This window comes from Emys orbicularis, chromosome 8, assembly GCF_028017835.1.
Source record: "Emys orbicularis isolate rEmyOrb1 chromosome 8, rEmyOrb1.hap1, whole genome shotgun sequence".
In the NCBI taxonomy this organism is placed as follows: Eukaryota; Metazoa; Chordata; order Testudines; family Emydidae; genus Emys; species Emys orbicularis.
In genome coordinates this window covers 107115495-107135232 of record NC_088690.1, presented here as the reverse complement: position 1 = coordinate 107135232, position 19738 = coordinate 107115495, and the positions used below count along the sequence as shown (strand labels likewise).

Below are 19738 nucleotides of genomic sequence, written 5' to 3'. Positions count from 1 at the left end.
GCTGAGAAACAGCGTGCTCCAGCACATAGGACCCAAGCCTGGGGTTCCAGAGAGGTGGGGGTCTATTCACAGCTCAGTCAGTGACCTGGGGCACGGCACGGCACCTGTTTGCCCTTCCATCCTTTGGCTGCCTTGCCTAGTTAGGTAGTCAGGTCTTCAAAGCCTGGACCCTGTCCACGCAGAGCTTAGCACAAAGGGCTCCCAGGCTTGGTTGGGGACTGTAATATTAACAATCAATCCAAAGAGGAGTGGTCAAAGGAGTTCTTTTTATTCCATCACCGCATGCCGTGCCCTGAAAAGCAGCGACCGAGGGCCAGAGCTGTGATAACATTTAACAACTGCACCGTGCACCTTTCCATGGGCTTGTAAACTGGAAAGCACCAGCGCCGCCCCTATCCTCTATCTCATCCCGCAGTCGTGAATCCAGCTGGCTTGCTGTGCAGAATATTTCCACTGATCAATAGGAGCGACCCCTGCCTTGTGCTTGCTGACTGCAGACGCCATGGGGAGGGCCTGACGGGATTAGAGATGAGATGTGATATGACAATCAGGGCATGGTACAAATGCATAGAAGAAGGTTGCTTTGTATCCTGGTCCCATTTTGTCTGCATCCCCAATGCTTGGATTTAGTTCCGGGGTCCTGGTTCGGTCCCATCTCAGGGTAGCTGTGGGGGGGGGGGGGTATTAGAACCCCAGATTCAGGCCTGTTCCAGGCCTGTTGTTTTGGAACTAAGCACCAAGGCAAGAAGCGAATCTGGAGGTTTTGGGACACTTTTCAGCGCTGGCCTACGGGGGTGCAATCCCACTGACTGGACCGGAGCGACAGCAGCTTAGCGCAGAGGAAAGCTCCTGCTGTCGTTGCCTGTAGGAGCCAGTGCAGGGCTGAGCCCCGTGCAGCAGCAGCAGCTGACAATGTGCCTTTCAGTGAGCGAAGGGCCTGCGTTTCCAGTCCAGCCTGGGCTGCGTCCCAGAGCCAAATGACCTCCCGTCTCCTCTCCCAGCCAAATTCCTCTTTTAGAATAATAAACAGTTCAGCTCAGAAAACCTCCCCTGACAGGCTGCTAACGATCCCTTCACACAGCCCTCTGGGGCAGAGAGGCCGGGCAGCACTGGCATGGCCAGAACCATGTCTATCTCCCGTGTGGGGTGGGGGAGGCCTCTGCCAGCGTTTAGAGAACTCCAGTCTGGCTGGTTTGAATCCCACCCTGTCGCCGTTGGGTGCTGGGATGAGGGAGGGGAGGAAGGCTACTCGCTGGAAAGCCGCGGGGAAGCACGCAAGGAGTCCGGTGCCCCGCTTAGCAGGGAGAGTCAAGTTGGCGGGGGGAAGAGAAGCAAAAGCTGTGTCTTAGCCCTGAACCAAGGCAGCTGATCCCCCCACTCTCTCTTTCCTCCTGCTCCTGGTTGGTGTGGAGAGCCATGCCCTGGGGTGGGCGGCCACAGCGGTTCATTCCAGGGGCCCTGGTGGCAGTGGAATTCCCAAAGACGCCCCCTGGAGCAGAGTCACTCGGTGGAGTGTTGTCTGTCTGGTGCTGGGAGAGGAGGACAACAGCCTTTCAGCTGCTCCAGGCCAGGGCAAGAGGGTTCTGATCCAAACTGCCCCCACCGCTGGAGGGCAGAGGGGATAGGAAACTTCATGCACCGGGGCTTGAGGCAATTGCCCTCTATTAGGAGCCAGGATGAGGGATTCATGGGGAGCAGTTACTGCACATCTGCCTACTGACTGGGGAGGGCTGTCCCTTACTTTGGAACATCTGGTGCTGGCCTGGGCTAGGACCTCAGGTCTGAGCTAGTCTGGCAATTCCTTTATATCTGCCTTCTGGTTTCTGAGCACTTGCATCACACTTGGGTCACATTTGCAGCCTTTTCATACAGTCATAGAGTTCAAGGCCAGAAGGGGCCGCCAGACCCACAGGCCACTAAACTTCCCCACCCCCACCCCCGGCCACCCCAGTATGGAGCACAGTAACCTAGATTAGACTGAAGTGCTACAGCCCTCCAGACACTGAACTAGCATGCCCCAGATCAGAGAACAGGCTTTTCTCTGCAACCAGGCGGGCTAGAAACTTGTTGTTGTTTCGATGAAAGCCGAGGGTCTCACCCTTATTCCAGGAGATGAGCTAGGAGGAAAAGAGCAAATATCACAAGAGTCGCAATATGACTGCCAGAGCTGGCAGTCCTGCAAGCCACCGCAACGCCCACTTCCTGAGACACTTTCCCATCTCCAGATGCAAAAGTCTGGGGCTAATTATTTGGGTTAGGTTTGAGGAGGTCAAACCTGACAACATTTGATGGGATCCATGTGTCATGGAGCCTTTGCCTAGGTAGGAAAGCCTGTGTGTGTGTGTGAGAGAGAGAGAGAGAGAGAGAGTGCCACCTTTGTGACAGCAAGATGAATCTCGATAATAAATACATTCCATCCTCCAGAAAGGCGCCATGTAAATAAAAACCAAACACACTCCCTCAACGACAGTGTCTCCTCCTCTCTTCTTTCCATCCTCGAGGCCAAGGAGAACATGCCAGCTGTGTAGTGAAGCAACTGGAGACGATATTAAGCATTTCCTGTAAGATGGGAAGAGTCTGTGTACGCCTCTCACCCTGCCAGAGCGGATATACAAAGGCGAGGTCGCTGCAGTCAGGGAGATGTCGCCATCTGTACGCCGTACAGGAAGCGTCTCCGATGGAAATGCCTTCTCGCAAACAGCAGGTCTATTAAAACCAGCTAGGAAGCCAGCCAGAGGCACAAGAAGGCGTATGCTGACAGCGCTGTCCTGACTGCTCTTTGGGCAAATGGTACTGGTGTTGCTTCAGTGTTACTAGCTAGCAAGTCTAAAAAAAAAAAAAAAAGCAACCAAAAAACCCCCAAAGAAACAACAACAACAAAAGAGAACATGCAAAACACCTTATTTTGTTTCTATTCTGTTTAGGTCCAGTAAAGAATAGAGACAACTGTACATTATTTTTATTATTGAGTCTGAAAAAAACTCTACATAAATAAATCACAATGATTTGGACATGGATACGTGCATATTTATTTGTTTTTCCTAAAGTTAATTAAGTGTTTTAGGAAAAATTGTCAGAGCGTCCACCAGCCAGAGTTGGTGGCCACGCTCTGAGGCCACCAGAAAATTTCTTGTGAGAACCCAAATGTGTGATGACACCACGCTGGGAGAGGCTGCAAGCACTTTGGAGGACAGGATTAGGACCTTGATGCATTGGAGAATTGTTCTGAAATCAACAATGTTCATTCAGTAAAGACAAGTGCAAAGTACTACACTTGGGATGGCAGAATCAAATGCACAATTACAACCTGGCGAATAGCTGGCTAGGGGATAGTACTGCAGAAAAGGATGTGGGGGTGATAGTGGATCACCAACTGAATATGAGCCCGCAATGTGATGGAGTTGCAAAAAAGGCTGATTATCATTCTGGGACATATAAACAGGAGTGTGGTATGCAAGACATGGGAGGTAATTGTCCCATTCATGTCCCTGAAGGTAGAATAAGAAGTAATGGGCTTAATTTGCAGCAAGGGAGATTTAGGTGAGATATTAGGAAAAACGTCCTAACTCTAAGGATAGTTAAGAACTGAAATAAGTTACCATGGGAGGTTGTGGACTCCCCGTGATTGGAGGTTTTTCAGAATGGGTTCGACAAACACGTGTCAGGGACGCTCTAGGTTTACTTGCTCCTGCCTCAGCGCTGGGGGCTGGACTAGATGACCTCTCAAGGTCCCTTCCTACCCTACACTTCTATGATTCTGGGTCAAGTAGCAAGTGGTACCTCACGCCATGAGTGACCCCCGTTGCAATCAAAGGGAATACTCATGGAGTAAAGTACTACTCAGCATGAGGGATGGGGATCAAAGTCGGGCCCCAGGTGAGGTTAATAGTGATAGTCTTTAGATCCTCTTTAAATCAAGACTGGATGTCTTTCTAAAAGAGCTGCCTTAGCTCAAACAGAAGTTATGGGCTCAGTGCATAGATTGGGCCCTGTCTAACACAGGAGGCCAGACTAGGTGATCATAATGGTCCCTTCTGGCCTTAAAATCTGAGTAACACACCTTGTCGAAGGTGGATTGTGGAACAAAACCAATTGTTGTTTGTTTTTGCCTTTACTGCGCAGTTAAGAAATGTAAAGACGGCTAGCTAGCGATCTCTCTATCCCCTCTCTGCTGCAGGATTAGGGCAAGATTCTTGGAGGACTTGACTAGTGATCTTGCAGAAGTTGGCAGCCTAAGCAACATCTCACTCTTCTCCACAGAGGTGTGTCTACTAGCAAAGAAAAACCCAGACGACTGGGGCTCTGGGGGCTCGGGCTCTCGTGGCGCCAGCGGTGGGGCTGTTTCATTGCTGTATAGATTTCAGGCTGGAGCGCTCTGGGCCCTCCCAACCTACAGGCTTCCAAAACCATGGGCCTCAGCTTGAGCCCAGAAGTCGACACAGCAATGAAACAGCCCAACAGCCCGAGCTCCGTGAGCCTGAGTTGGCTGCCTGGGCCGGACGTGGGGTTTTCTTTGCTGTGTAGACATACCCTAAGTGCGCTGACTCGCTCTCTGGGAAATATACCTCTGAAAAAGCAGGAAAGAAAGAAAAATAAAGCTTTAGGGAAAGTTGCTGAATAAGTCAGCAACCTGGCAGGATTTGCTGGTAAATCAGTTCTTTTCAAGCCAAAGCGAGAGAATAACAAAACCAGTGGATGACTGCACGTCATTTCAAAACCATTTCCCTCTCACGCCAAGCAGACACAGGCACAACCGCAGGGACAAGATGCAACGTCTCGGTGCAGTACCTAGAGCCAGAGTCGGCAACATTTTGTGTGCCACTGCTACAGCATTATTTCTTTAGATACTGGCATGACAAAGAGACTCCTGATCGGGGTCACATTGTTAATGAGATCACAAGCAGAGAGCTGCCTTTGCATTTGTCTCTTCATTAGCTCCAGATCCAACATTCCCCAGTGCTTTGCGAGGTGGGTGATAGTACCGGTGAAAGGTGGTTCAGCCCATTACAGTGATCAGGCGCAACTGTGAAGTTCAGGTCTGGATCTGAGCTTTGTTAGGGTTACCATACGTCCGGTTTTTCCCGGACATGTCCGGCTTTTTGGTAATCAAACCCCCGTCCGGGGGGAATTGCCAAAAAGCCAAACATGTCCGGGAAAATACCGGCCGGGCACTTCCCCTCCCGCAGCTGCTCTGCTCCTCCCCTGACTCTTCGGCTCTGTTTAAGAGCTGAGCGCTCCGGCTTCGGGCAGCCCCCTTGCCTCCGGACCCCAGCCACCGGCCGGGCACTTCCCCTCCCGGGCTCCAGCTGCTCTGCTCCGGCGGCGCAGGGTCCGGAGGCAAGGGGGCTGCCCGAAGCCGGAGCGCCCGTGGAGTGTCCTCTTTTTTTATTTTTTAAATATGGTAATCCTAGCTTTCTCAAAGTTCAGAGGTGCTGGATCCAAGGTCCACCTCTTGTTAATCCATAAGGTAGCTGTGCCTAGGAGGTGGCTTGCCGTTAGGAATGGGGTTCCATGCTCTGTGTCCATTCTGTGTTACTGCCCCTTTTGGATTCAGTGGCCGTGCGGGGTGAGATGGTCTATGTAGGCTCCTCCCTGTCACAGGGAGTTGTGGACAGTTTTCCCGCAAGGGTTTTTAGTGGGGAACCTTGTACTGTATCTGAGAGCAGGAGGAAGGGTTTGGTCAGACTCCTGGGTATTTTGGACCATGGCCTAGTGCAGCGGTTCTCAAACTTTAGCAACCCAAGGACCCCCATTTTGATTTAAACATTTTTGGGGGCCCTCTACGCCACCCCTTCACTGAGGCCCCACCTCTGCCCTGCCCCTTCTCCGAGTTCTAGAACGCCCTAGGGATAGGATCCAGCAGAGGGGAGTCAACAGCCAAAGGAATGTCAGAATAACAAGCTGGGGCCTTTTGCCTGGTGTATTCACCTGCAGCCTGATAGTACTCAAGAGGGGGCTGGGGGCAGATGGTGGGGTTAGGGCCCTCAGCGAGGGGGACCACAGGAGGCTTGAGAAGGGGAGTAAACTCCACACGCCTGGAACGTTGTCGTCCTCAAACAAGCACAAATGCCTTGGAAACATGAAATAAAAAGGTCCTGCTACCTGCAGACACCCGGGGGCTGCACTGAGCTGGTCTGGGGGTGAGAGGCGGTGGGTAACAGAATAGTTAGGGACATGGGGGCTGACCCAGGAGTCTTTTCTGGTCTTGGTATCATTGCACTAATTCTGGGTTGCTTTGGACAGGATGCGGCCTGCAGTGCAGCTGAACCCCGCCATGCTGCTTCTATCTCTGAAGATGCTCCTCCTCTTCCTCGCAGGTGAGCGTGAGGATGACTCTTTGCTGACATGTGAATTCCCCAAGGACGCTTCCTGCTATGGGGGCAGAATGAATGGGGCGACAGGGGGCAGTGGGGCTGGGATGAACACACACACCTGTGCACCCACCATCCTATGCATAGACATCCACACACACACCCCAACAGGCAGACAAACACCCACACTATCATCCGTATTTAAAGGGCTAGTGTCACACATTTCTGGTCCAAATCGGGGCCTAATTTCCTTCTCCTACGGGGCTTTGATGCATGTGAGCTGTGTCGCGAGGAGGATTCCAGGGGCTACACGCGTGTCTCATCTTTGGGGTGCTCTGCCAGCCTAGGGATGAACAATTCTTAGAAGCTGAGTCAGGACGCAGCTGCCATCGCACGCAGGGGATGAGGCAGATATCCCCACAGTCATTTGCTCCAGGCTCCCCGGCTCACCGAATCTCCCCTCCCAGGTACATGCACAATAGGGCAAAAACTTGGCTTCAAAAATTGTTCTCGCTCTTCACTGCTCTGGGCCGGTGAGGTGCTTGTAGCTCAGCCTGGGACCTCACCTCAGCTGCACCCCAGCCCTGGGCGGGAGGGCGCTGGGTGGAATCCTGTGTGTGCCCTCCAATTCCAGGGTGCTCCTTCCGCCAGGGACACGTGTGTAGGGGCAAGTCTGAGCAAAGAGCGCAGCTAGGAAGAGCTGACAGGGAGTGGCACAGGAAGCAATTCAGGAAGAAGTTGCCTTCTGTGTCGCTTCCAAGGGATTTCCTGGAAAGTTTATTTTTGCTCCTCTTTTTTATTTTTGAAACACATGGTCCTCCATGTCTCTTCCCACACGGCCCCGTGGGAACAAAGCTGACGGGGAGGGAGCTCCCGAGCGGTCCAGCTGTCACAGCTAACGTGGTTCCCTTCTGGTCCTTCAGAATATGCATCTGAGACCCTCAGTGAGGAGGGAGTGGGGCAAAATTGCAGCAGAACCAGGGTCATTTCTGTGGCACGTGCACTGTTGGCTATAAATGCAGCTCTTGGACTCAGCATTTCTGGGGCAAATAAACCAGAGCAAGGGGATTCATAGGAAGCCCGGCTCTCAGCAGGCTGTGAGGGGCCCTCCGGCTGCCACCTGGGCAGATTCTCACAGCACTGTCCACCCCAAAAGATTCCCCCCCCCCCAAGACCCCGAGGGCAGGTGTAAAGGCATCACGCCGTAAGATGATGAAGTTGGCTCAGTGCACAAACTTTTAGCATCCAAGTTTTCAAAGGCTGGCGCCTGACTCACACCCGGACAGTTTGCACACTCATCGGCTGTACCTTCTCATCCGGAATTTGCACGTGAAAACTGAGCTCTACAGCCCCTTGGGGTGCACCGTTACCTCATACACATGGGAGGCGGTCATTTAGGTACAGCGCAACACTGGGAGTCGGGAGGACCTGGGTTCTATTCATGCTGGGCCTCAGTTTTCCCATCTGTAAATGGGGATAATAAAACGTATCTACCTCCTAGTGTTGCTGGGAGGCTAAATGCATGAAAGAGGGTAATGAGCTTTGAGATCCCCAGAGGGAAGTATTCATTCGGATGGTATGGTTATTGCTGATGGCAGGTATGACAGGTGTGTGCTTGCAGATGTGGGAGCTCCATTCAAAATGTGAATGGCTGGGGGGGGTTCTGAAGCCAGCTAGAGGATTTTGACACACGCTCTCAATCAAATGAACAGGAGTTGTGTGTCTAAATCCCCTGGTCGGTTCTGAAAACCCCAGGCCGGGTGGCAGCAGCCAGCGTGTGTGTGTATTAACAGCTGCGGTGATGCCAGCAGAGGGAGCTCCCATGTTGCTGTATGGATCTCAGCAAATGGTGGCAACGGTTCGTAGTGATGGAGCCGTGGGTTCATTCCTGAATGCCACAACAGGTTACTTAACCTTACAACCCAATACTCCTGCTCTAGGTCCTGATCCAGCCCCCACTGAGGGGCTCCATTGTCCCCCTCTGGTTTACTCCCTATGCCCTCTCCTAGGTTTGCCAGTTGTGGTGTCTCGAAGCAGCAAGCTGCACATTTCACCCAGTGACCCCGAAGTCGTCCTCAGTCTCTGGAGCAACTTCTCACTGACATGCTCGGGGGAGGCCGAGTTGGTCTGGGAACGAGACATGCAGCCCATAGCTGCGCCACTGGAGTGGAGAGATGGCACCTTCTCCAGCACGCTCACGCTCTGGAACATGACAGGCAATGACACGGGGGAGTACGTCTGCACCTACAACCAATCCCAGAACCAGAAGCACGCGGAGAGACAGGCCGTCTATGTCTTTGTGCCAGGTAGGGGACAGAGCACCCCCATCCCCTCTCTGTGTGCATCTCGGGGGATGGAGGCCAATGGAAGGATGGGGCTGAATTTGAAGATGGTAGAGGGGGGTTCCTCTGCTCTGCAGTAGGGCTGGGGGGGAGCGACATGCGTGGGAGGCTGGAGTGGCCTATCTGCATCGAAGTGCCCCTGCAGCCCCCCACCCCAGCGCAGGGGCCTGGTACAGACCGCTAGAAGTATAGTGCCCCCAGGTTAAGGGCCCCAGGTGGGAGAGGATCATTGGAAAGAAAAAGTGAGTGAAACTCGCATCTTGGGGAACAAGGCACGCAGCCCCGATGGGACATGTCCCTAGTAATAACCCTAGCAGCTTCGGGAGAGAAACGTCCTGGGAGTTCAGCGCGTCCGTCTCCAAGCAGAGGTGTTGTCCCATCCCATGGCTAGTGGGCAGTTGCAATCAGGGCTGCAAAGCAAGTTCTTCTCCTGTCTCTTGTAACCGGATTGCCTTTCCCCTTTCCCTTCTGCAGACCCGTCCATCGTCTTCCTCCCCACAGGCCCTGAGGAACCATTCATCTTCATCACCGGCGACAGCGAGGCCACCATCCCGTGCCGTGTGACTGACCCCCAGACCACGGTGACTCTCTATGAGAAGAAGGTGGAGAACCCAATTCCCGTGGTCTATGACAGGCAACAAGGCTTCACGGGGTTCTTCGAAGACAAGACCTACATCTGCAGGGCAATGCTGGGCGAGCGGGAGGTGGACTCTGACGCATATTACGTCTACAGAATCCAGGGTGAGCCACTTCTTAGGTCTGCGCCGGGGGATGGATCAGAGGGGTCTGGGCTGGTCTGTCTAAGGCAGGGGCGGGCAAACTTTTTGGCCTCAGGGCCATATTGGGTTTCGGAAACTGTATGAAGGGCCAGTTAGGAGAGGGGGGAGTGCCTCCTTCCTGCCCTGAGCCGTTCCTAATGACAAGCTCCAACAGCAGGCGTAGTGCTCAGCGCGGGCCCTTGCGCTCCTTCCCTGCTTTGCCTGCAGCTCCGCTCCTGGGGAAGGGGACGTTCTCACAGGGTGGTAAAGTGGACACAAGGTGGAACATGTCAGAGCCACGCTGGATTCCATCGAGAAAATGGCTTCCTCTTTGCCTCCCCCACAGAATTCCCCTGGCTCCCCAGAGGTCCCTGGGCTCCCCAGGATCTCTTTAAGATCATGTCCCTGCCCGACTCCAGCGTGCTGTTCAGAGCCTGGGACATTTTGCCATTGAACTCAGCTGAGATTGTAATCCCTGTTCATTTGTATTTGCAGTAAAGCCTAGTGGCCAGAGCCCTGTAACGCTAGGCACTGCATGGCCATCTTTGCCCCAGAGAGCTTACAGGCTGAGTAAAAGACAAGAGACACCAGGTGGATGCAGACAGATGGGGAGAACAAGGAAGCCATGAGACAATGATGGGAGGCAGTGGTCCCAGCATGCCACCTGCCTAGGGTTTGGCTCTCCCAAACATTGATTCACCCCCTGCTGTTTCACTCCCTCCTCTTTAGTCTCGTCCCTCAATGTTTCCATCCGCGCGGTGCAGACCGTGGTGAAGCAAGGCGAGAACATCACCGTGATGTGTACTGTGAGCGGCAACGAAGTGGTGGATTTCAGCTGGTTTTACCCTCGCCGGGAGGTGAGTGCTGCAGCCCGCGCTCTGTAACCAGCCTGGCAGCTCCTCCCCTTGCCTGGCCTGGCAGTCTTGTCATTGCTGATCTCGCGGGCTGGGGGTCTCCTCTCTCCCCTGCGCAGGCAGGTAAGGCCGTGGAGCCTGTGACAGACTTTTTGCCTGGATCCAGCCATGACATCCGCTCCACCGTGACCATCCAGAATGCAGAGCTGGAGGACGCCGGCACCTACATCTGCCACGTCTCTGAGGTCTACCACCAGAATACGGACAAGAAGGACATTGAGGTCAACGTGATCGGTGCGTTGCCACACTCTCGGGGCCAGCTAGCTCTGGGCACCAGCTACCCCTCCAACCTCTCTCATAGACTCATAGACTTTAAGGTCAGAAGGGACCATTATGATCATCTAGTCTGACCTCCTGCACAATGCAGGCCACAGAATCTCACCCACCCACTCCTGTAACAAACCCCTAACCTATGCCTGAGTTACTGAAGTCCTCAAATCGTGGTTTAAAGACCTCAAGGTGCAGAGAATCCTCCAGCAAGTGACCCGTGCCCCACGCTGCAGAGGAAGGCGAAAAACCTCCAGGGCCTCTGCCAACCTGCCCTGGAGGAAAATTCCTTCCCGACCCCAAATATGGCGATCAGTTAAACCCTGAGCATGTGGGCAAGACTCACCAGCCAGCACCCAGGAAAGAATTCTCTGTAGTAACTCAGATCCCACCCTCTCTAGTGTCCCATCACAGACCATTGGGCATATTTACCTGCTAATAATCAAAGATCAATTAATTGCCAAAATTAGGCTATCCCATCATACCATCTCCTCCATAAACTTATCAAGCTTAGTCTTGAAGCCAGATATGTCTTTTGCCCCCACTACTCCCCTTGGAAGGCTGTTCCAGAACTTCACTCCTCTAATGGTTAGAAACCTTCGTCTAATTTCAAGTCTAAACTTCCTAATGTCCAGTTTATATCTCTCCCCAAGCCACACATGCCTGGATTCATCCTTCTTCCACATAGCCCTGGCAACCCCTGCTCCCAGAAAGTCACTCACCCCCCACCCCAAAGAGGCCTAGAATCATCCCCACTTACTCTCACATCTAGGAGAACCCCAGCATCTTGCTTATAGCCATGGGCAAGAGACAATGAGCTACTCATCCATGCTGGGCCGAGGAGCCCTGAGGCCCCTTGAGATGAGGCTCTGCTGCAGCCTCCCCCGGATACAGGAGCTGGCTTGGCCAAACACACTCGCCTAGTGTCCCTGTGTGTGTAATTCCTCTCGTTTTTAACTGGATTTTATTGGGTGAAACCTTCCCCTTCAGAATAACAAACTCCTCCCCTGCTGTGAGCTTTGCTAGCTTCCTAAAAGCCCTCGGTCTCCAGAGCACCCCTCACAGACCCTGGAAGGACCATCCTCCAACTAAAGACGGGTCTCAGGCTCAAAGATTGGATCCAGATCAAATTGCCCCGAGATTTCAGGGGCATTGGGCCATTTCTACCCTTAACAGAGACAGATGTGTATCCATGTGGCGAGTAGCCAGATCCCCCTCCTAGGGTGACCAGGTGTCCGGTTTTGGACCGGAACTCACGGTCGAAAAGGGATCCTGGCAGCTCCAGGCAGCACCGCTGACGGGGCTGTTGACTGTCCGGTTGGTGCCACTGCACAGTGGGGCTGGCACGCTCCCTGCTAGCCTCCATGCTGTGCGGTTCCCGGGAAGCAGCGTCATGTCCCCCTTCCAGCTCCTACACATGGGGCAGCCAGGGTGCTCTGCACGCTGCCCCCGCCCCAAGCACCGCCCCCGCAGCTCCCATTGGCCAGAAACCACGGCCAATGGGAGCTGCAGGGGTGGTGCCTGCGGACAGGGCAGCGTACAGAACTGCCTGGCCGTGCCTCTGCATAGGAGCCGGAGGGAGGACATGCTGCAGCTTCCAGGAGCTGCTCGAGGTAAACACCATCCTGAGCTTGCACCCCTGAGCATCCTCTGCACCCCAAACCCCTGCCCCAGCCCTGATCCCCCCTCCCGCCCTCCGAACCCCTCAGTCCCAGCCCGGAGCACCCTCCTGCACCCCAAACCCCTCATCCCCACCCCAGCCTGCACCCCCAGACAGAGCCCTCACAGCCCCCCACGTCCCAACCCCCTGCCCCAGCCCAGATCCCCCCTCCCGCCCTCCGAACCCCTCGGTCCCAGCCTGGAGCACCCTCCTGCACCCCAAACCCCTCATCCTCAGCCCCACCCCAGAGTCTGCACCCCTAGCCAGAGCCCTCACCTCACCTCCCACCCCACCCCCCTGCCTCAACCCGGAGCCCCCTCCCATACTCTGTACCCCTCAGCTCCACCCCTCATCCGGAGCCCCCTCCTGTACCCCAAACCCCTCATCCCTGGCCCCACCCCAGAGCCCGCACCCCCAGCCAGAGCCCTCACCCCCTCCTGCACCCCAGCCCCCTGAGCCAGCACAGTGAAAATGAGCGAGTGAGGGTGGGGAGAGCGAGCGACAGAGGGAGGGGGTGGCCTCAGAGAAAGGGTGGGGCATGGGCGGGGCCTCAGAGGATGGGCGGGGTGGGGGCGGGGCAAGAGTGTTCGGTTTTGTGCAAGTAGAAAGTTGGCAGCCCTACCCCCTCCCACCCTTCTCTCTGTCTCCCCCCAGCCTCCCTGCTCCTTCTCCTTTCCTGGGAGCAGGCCCTGGGATGGGGGTGCTGACCCTGCCTCTCTCTGAACCCTCTGCAGAGCGTGGCTTTGTGAGGTTCCACACTGGTCTGAATGACGTCGAGTTTGCCAAGGTGCACAAGAGTCGCATCATCCAGGTGCAGATCGAGGCCTATCCGCAGCCAACCATCCTGTGGCTGAAGGACAATGAGACCCTGAGGGTGGGGAACAGCAGCGAATTCGTCATCACCAGCAAGAACCTGTCGGAAAACAGGTGAGGCGGCCCCTGTGGGTGGGACACAGCCCTCCCCCCAGAGATGGGTGCGGCTAGAGCCCAGCGATACAACCGCTCCCATCCTGAGTGGAGCAGGGGGACGGGAATTCTCAGTGCCCAGCCAAAACTAGCCATCTACGTGGTGGGGGATCCTCCACATTGATCCTGACTTGACCGTTTGCTGTGCGGTTTCTGTGCAAGCCTCAGGGTTCGGCTGGATGGGAGCGACCCACCCCAGTACGCCTGTTGGGCAGCAGGGAGCGTCTTCCCATCTTCACTGCTCTGGGATCCTTTTCCCTCCAGGTACCAAACCACTCTGACCCTAGTGCGAGTGAAGCAGAATGAAGGGGGATTCTACACCGTCCGGGCATCCCATGAGGATGACACGCAGGAGATGTCCTTCTACCTGCAAATTAACGGTGAGGAGGCAGCACCACCGGCCTTTGAGACGCACCGGGTTAGAGAGGGTCCTAGCAGCTCCCTCCACAATTCACAGCGGGACACAGAGACCCGGCTGCTTTGACAGGACAACAGGCGGAAGCAGACAACACCCTCACTCGAAATTTCTCAGATCGATTCGCCACAGGAAGCCGAACTAGGATCCACATTAGGCAGGGAACGGGATTGGCACCATTGCCTATTGAAACTAAGCAATACTATCGCCATGTGTGTACAACAAACAATCGAAGGCAGGTGAATGCTTCACATTTTGGCTCATTAGGTGGCAATATATACTGCCTGTGTGTGTTCCTGCCTAAAAACGGCCAGAAAATGCCAGTTGTTTTTTTGCAGGAAATTTTGTGGGAGGAAAGTTGTGGAGGTTTTTTTGGTTTGGGGTTTCTTTGTTTGTTTTAATTTCCCAGGATTTTTTTTAGTTTTTCTATAAAAAAGCAGAACCCCAAAAGATCTGTAGTTTTAAAAAACCATTTCCAGTCAAATTTTCCAGTTTTCAAAACTCCTGATGTGTTTTACCAAAACATATTTTCATTTTGCTCAAAAAGCCTTTTTTCAAAAAAAGATGGAAACCGGTCAACCCGCCCTAGGCATTCACAGTGCGGCGTGACTCGGGTGCCCGTCGTGAAATGGGGGTGGATCTAGCCAGACACAGCAGAGTGGAGTTGACGCCACTTACACTGGGTCTAAATTTGCCCCTTAAATCTCAGCCCATCTGAGGTGTCGAAGTGTTCCCTGCCAGTTCCCCACCAGCTAACAGGGCAGTCTGGGAGGGCAACCTGCTCCCCGCACCACCCCAGCTCACCCTCTGCCTGCAGCAGTGGAATTCAAGGGAGGGGACACCCTCATCCTCCATTCCAGCAGCTGGGGGCCCTAAAATTGTACAACTATTGCTGAAGGGACCATGGCTGCGTACATGGCCACCAGCCCAGGCCCCTCCTTGGCCCTCTGCAGGGTGGCTACTTACTTCACTCATGTTCTCTAGCATAGATGGGTTCCTGCCCCATGGCAGTCTCTCTCCAAACACACAGTGGGACCTCGCATGGCTCCAATAGGGAGGTTTTCCTCCCGCCAGTGAGATCAGCTGTCACCCACGTTTCATGACCGTCGCTCCCCTCCCGCCGGCAAAGCAAATGGTCCAGAGAAGAGCAACAAGAATGATTAAAGGTCTAGAGAACATGACCTATGAAGGAAGGCTGAAAGAATTGGGTTTGTTTAGTTTGGAAAAGAGAAGACTGAGAGGGGACATGATTGCAGTTTTCAGGTATCTAAAAGGGTGTCATAAGGAGGAGGGAGAAAACTTGTTCACCTTAGCCACTAAGGATAGAACAAGAAGCAATGGGCTTAAACTGCAGCAAGGGAGGTCTAGGTTGGACATTAGGAAAAAGTTCCTAACTGTCAGGGTGGTTAAACACTGGAATAAATTGCCTAGGGAGGTTGTGGAATCTCCATCTCTGAAGATATTTAAGAGTAGGTTAGATAAATGTCTATCAGGGATGGTCTAGACAGTATTTGGTCCTGCCATGCGGGCAGGGGACTGGACTCGATGACCTCTCGAGGTCCCTTCCAGTCCTAGAATCTATGAATCTATGACTCTCTCTTTTCCCTTCCCAGTGCCCGCCAACGTGTTATGGCTGAAGAAGAACAGCAATGCCAGCAGTGGGGAGCAGACCGTCATGTGCTACACTGAAGGGATGCCCCAGCCAGAGCTCATGTGGTTCACCTGCAGTGACATCAAAGGGTGAGGGGGCCTGGCGACCCAGTGCAGGCATGGAAAAGTGTGTAAAGCGCCTCTTGCTGGGCGAGGATGGGACTGACAGTTGTGGGTGTCCTCTCACCCAAAGCTCCTGGACCATGCCCTGTAGCATTTCCTGCTGTGAGAAACTGGGAACTGGGCATCTCTGGGCCCGTGCTCAGACCTCCTACACCTCGCTTACTGTGTCTCCTGTTGGGAAAAATTGGGACTGAATTTTACTGAGTAATTGATGCATTTGTGTATCTAGTTAGTGCTCCATAATCTCAGCCCTGAAGGGGTTTAGATCTCTGCCAGTGGGGTAAAGGAGACAGAGCTCTGGTTTTTCACCTCAGTTATTATTTGTATTACCATAGTGCCTAGCAGCGCCAGCCACAGATGGGAACCCCAGTGCACTAGGGGTACAGACACAGAACACAAATACTGCCCCTGCCCAAGAGAGCTTCCAGTCTAAGTGAAAGACAAGAGACAACAGGTGAATATGGACAGACAGACGGGAGGCTGTTGGCCAATATGATAGGCAGCAGTCGCAGCACACATGAATCAGGTCCTTTAGGGGCTGACCTTTGGCCTATTGCTGCAGACTGGCGCAGCTTGTCCTCACCAATCCTGACTCTCCCATTTTTGTTTTCTAACATCCTCTGTGAGGCCCGGATATTATTTCTCACGGGACACACACAAATCAGTGGGTGCTCCCCCTGCTGGCTCTGCCACAGCAGTGCACTGCTCTAAATCTCCATTCCCGGAGCTGCGCAGATACCAGCAGAGCTGAGTGTTGTGCTGCGGGAAGTGGAGCCCAGCGGTTGTTCCCTCCAGCCTTCGCCATTAGTTTGTGTCACTTACTGTTTACTAGGAAAAGGGCTGGAACAAGTGCCTTAAAACAGAAGCTGAGATGTGGCTCACTTGAGTCCCCTTTGAGTCCCCCTGGCTCATCAGTGATGGTGCAAGAGAACGAACAAAGGGATCTGTGCTGGCAGTTCAAGTAGAGACACAGCGACAGGGAAGTCAGCGGGGCAGGGAAGCTCACTGGAGGAAGAGCTGTTATCCTCAAGCAGTTGCGGGGCACAGGGAGGGTCACGAAGAGCCGAGATAGAACAGCTATCATACAGCATCCCGCAGCGTCATGCAGCCGGGATTGTCTCCCATGTGTGGCTTTTTCAACTGGAAGGTGCGGCACCAAGGAGCAGCCCACCAGGGTCCTGGGGAACAACTCAGAGGAGATCAGCCTGCAGACCAGCTCCATGTACAACGAGACGCTGAAGGTTTACAGAGTGTACAGCACGCTGCGGCTCCGCAGGGTGGACGAAGACCTGCTCATCAGATGCTCTGTGCAGAATCTCCTGGGCAATGTTTTTGAGGACATCACCCTGGTCCCACACGGTGAGTTGGCTGGCACCCGTTCTGTCCCACATGTGCAGGTCTGTGTGCTGTGGGGTGGAAGCTTAGCCCAGGCCAGGGGACTATGCTGCCCCTAGTGTCTGCAGCCTGCTCCTTTAGTTCAAGCAGAAGAGGCCTCTTTATGGAGCAGCATAGCTGGAGCCCTTGGTGGCCAACAGTTTGTGCCACCTGCATGAGGCAACTTCACTGCCTGGTATGTGCATGCTTTGCCTATCTGGATAAAATATCCCTGTTCCTCCCCTCCCTCTCCCGGCGCAGGGCTCCTGCCTCCTGCTTTGGAGTCTGTGTCCGAAGGGTAAAATGTACACATCCCTTTCTTTGCACGATCCAGTTGTAATGTCCTCTGTCCTGACACCGAGCAGTAGCATCAGTATAGAAACCAGGAGGGGGTGGATGTGCCAGAGCCAGACCACATGGAGTCAGTGCGAAGGGAGAGCAGGTGTTTGCACAAACAGCTAGCAAGCGGGCATCACCCTTCGTGTATTTCACCAGCATTCATGTTAGCAACTTGTTATCCAGGCTGCAGGCACTAGGGGGAACCACATACACACATTTATAGGCTGTGAGAGGGCTGAGGCTAGGCCACTGAAAAAGAACCTATGTTCTGGGCTAAAGGGTCAGCCGGGCCAGCTCCCACCAAGAGCAAGACCGCTGCCTCCTACTACCCATGGCTCCGTACACACCCATGAGGTCAAATCTCTTCCAAAAGCCTCTGGGCCCTGGGGAGCTCTCCTGCAGCAAAGGGGCTGGAGCGTCACCACTAATTCCTTCCCACTGCACCCAGCTGGAGAGGCCCCCCCTTCCCCGTGTGTTTGTGCCTCTTTCCAGGGCCCCTCGGGGGGCTAGTTCTAGCGGCAGGGAATAATCGTCCAGGGTTACCCTGAGTCCAGCAGAGAAGGGAGAGGGTCTTCTCTGGGCATCCCAGGTGAGCCCTCGGCAGGGTCATCCCTGGCTGGTCTGGATCAGTGAACACTTCTCATGGGAGTAAGGGCTGGGTAAAGCCAGCCAGGGGACACCACAGAGGCCTGGCTAAGGGTCACTTCCTGTCAGTTTCCAAGGGATGGCATGAAAGGACCAAGATGTGCCCCAGACCCAGCACTGGCTGCCGGGGGTTGAAGTCGTCCGGGGAGGTTTGGAGAGGAAGGGGGGAGCAGGACTTATGGGACAAGACAGGGTGGGGTCTCAGAGTGGGGCATTTCAGATGAGGCGCTCTTGGCTAGTTTCTCCGAGTGGCTGCCCTGAGCTCCCCAGGCCATGTGGGGCTGGAGGCGTCTGATTGTTTTCCATGTGGTTCTTGTTGTAGGCTGGCCCTTGAAGGTGATCATCATCTCAAGCATCCTGGCCTTGGTGGGGGTGCTTGCCATCATCTTCCCGGGGATCTTCATCGTCCTGCGGATGAAGGTCAGGGTGAGCACCGTCTCCCACTTTGGGAGGTGGGGAGGTCTCCTTCCTTTGACTGCATGCACTGAGAGGGCCCGGCCAGGCTGTGATGGGCAGCTGCGGAACAGCCCCCTCTTCTAGCTCCTTGGTGCAGGGCTGGAGCCCACCAGGCATAGGCGCCAACTCCGTGGGTGCTCCAAGGCTGGCACCCATGGAAAAAAATTAGTGGATGCTTAGCACCCACAGGCAGCCAGCTCCCCGCTCACCCCAGTGCCTCCCATCCGCCGGCGGCCCTGCCGATCAACTCCTCCCCCTCCTTCCCAGTGCCTCCCACCCGCAGCGATCAGCTGTTCTGCGGCGTGCAGGAGGCGCTGGGGGGGAGGAGGGAGGAGCGGGGATGGTTGGGGGAGGGGACAGAACTAGGTGGGAAGAGGCGGGGCAGGAATGGGCGCTTGGGAGAAGTGGTGGGGTGGGGGCAGGGTCTGGGGCGTAACTGGGTGGGAAGATGTGAGGCAGGGGCGGGAAGAGGGGGGAGGCTTGGGGGAAGGGGTCAGGTGAGGGCAGGGCCTGGGGCAGAGAGTGGGGGTTCAGCACCCCCAGGGCCTGGAGGAAGCCGGCGTCTGTGCCACCGGGCTCAGGCAGCCACCCTGAGCTCTCCGGTGTGACGTGCAGCAGCGGACCTTCCCTCTGGCCATAATGTGCGAGGAGTGCCCGTGCGACAGCAGCGGTGACTGCTCAGCTGGGATGGCTCCCTAAGGCAGAGGGTGCAGGGTCACTGTCTGCCGGGGACACCTCCCAGCACAGCCCCTCTCTCAGCTCTCTCTTCTCCCCTCCCTTCCCCCTCTCCAGAATCCTCGCTATGAAATCCGCTGGAAGGTGATTGAGTCGGTCAGCTCCGATGGGCATGAGTACATCTATGTGGATCCCATGCAGCTCCCCTACGACTGCAGCTGGGAGCTCTCCAGGGACGAGCTAGTGCTAGGTACCGTGTGCTCAGCAGGAATCGCCAGGGGATGCTCAGGGAAAGGGATGTAAACGAACGGGGCACAAATCCATGACCCCACGGCGGGAGAGCCTGTGGCCAGGGCCAGCTGTGCAGGGGGCGTGCGACAGATGCGCTTTCATGGGATGTGTGTGTCACCGACCCACCGATGCTCTGAGCGCGGAGAGATGGGGCCTGGGAAGCACCTCCAGATCCCTCCCAGAGCCTGCGGTCCTTAGAGCGTTTAGGGGAATTCAGTGGGCTACTGCCTGCTTTGGGGTGGGCTAGTGAGGCACATTCAGCAGGGCTGTCAGGTCCGGTGGCCCTGCCTCTAGGCCATGCTTCTCTCTCCGCTCCGCCTGGACGAGGGGCTTTGCTGTGCAGATCAGAGACAGGAATTCAGCTCAGAGGCAGCACTGCAGGCCTAGCCTCTCAGGCAGCATCAGGGTGATGTTAGCCATGCTCCCAGCACCAGGGGCAGCCCCAGAGGAGGGGAGCACACTAGCACGTATGGGACCCTCCATGAACCCACATTCAGTATTGAAGAACCGCCTCCATTGTGGGAATAACAAGGTGAGCATTCCCCATTGTCC

The 19738-nt window shown here is 54.9% G+C and overlaps 1 protein-coding gene across 1 annotated transcript in view; it reads left to right on the top strand.

Moving 5' to 3' along the window:
* Positions 1–6244: 6244 nt before the first annotated feature.
* PDGFRB (platelet derived growth factor receptor beta) overlaps positions 6245–19738 on the top strand; it is a 27822-nt gene continuing 14328 nt past the window's right edge. The window contains exons 1-11 of the mRNA XM_065409095.1: positions 6245–6317; positions 8321–8617; positions 9128–9394; positions 10141–10268; positions 10385–10559; positions 12987–13179; positions 13483–13598; positions 15247–15373; positions 16554–16765; positions 18087–18184; positions 19013–19145. Of these exons, the coding sequence (XP_065265167.1) occupies positions 6245–6317; positions 8321–8617; positions 9128–9394; positions 10141–10268; positions 10385–10559; positions 12987–13179; positions 13483–13598; positions 15247–15373; positions 16554–16765; positions 18087–18184; positions 19013–19145 (1819 nt within the window). The remainder of the gene's footprint in view (positions 6318–8320; positions 8618–9127; positions 9395–10140; positions 10269–10384; positions 10560–12986; positions 13180–13482; positions 13599–15246; positions 15374–16553; positions 16766–18086; positions 18185–19012; positions 19146–19738) is intronic.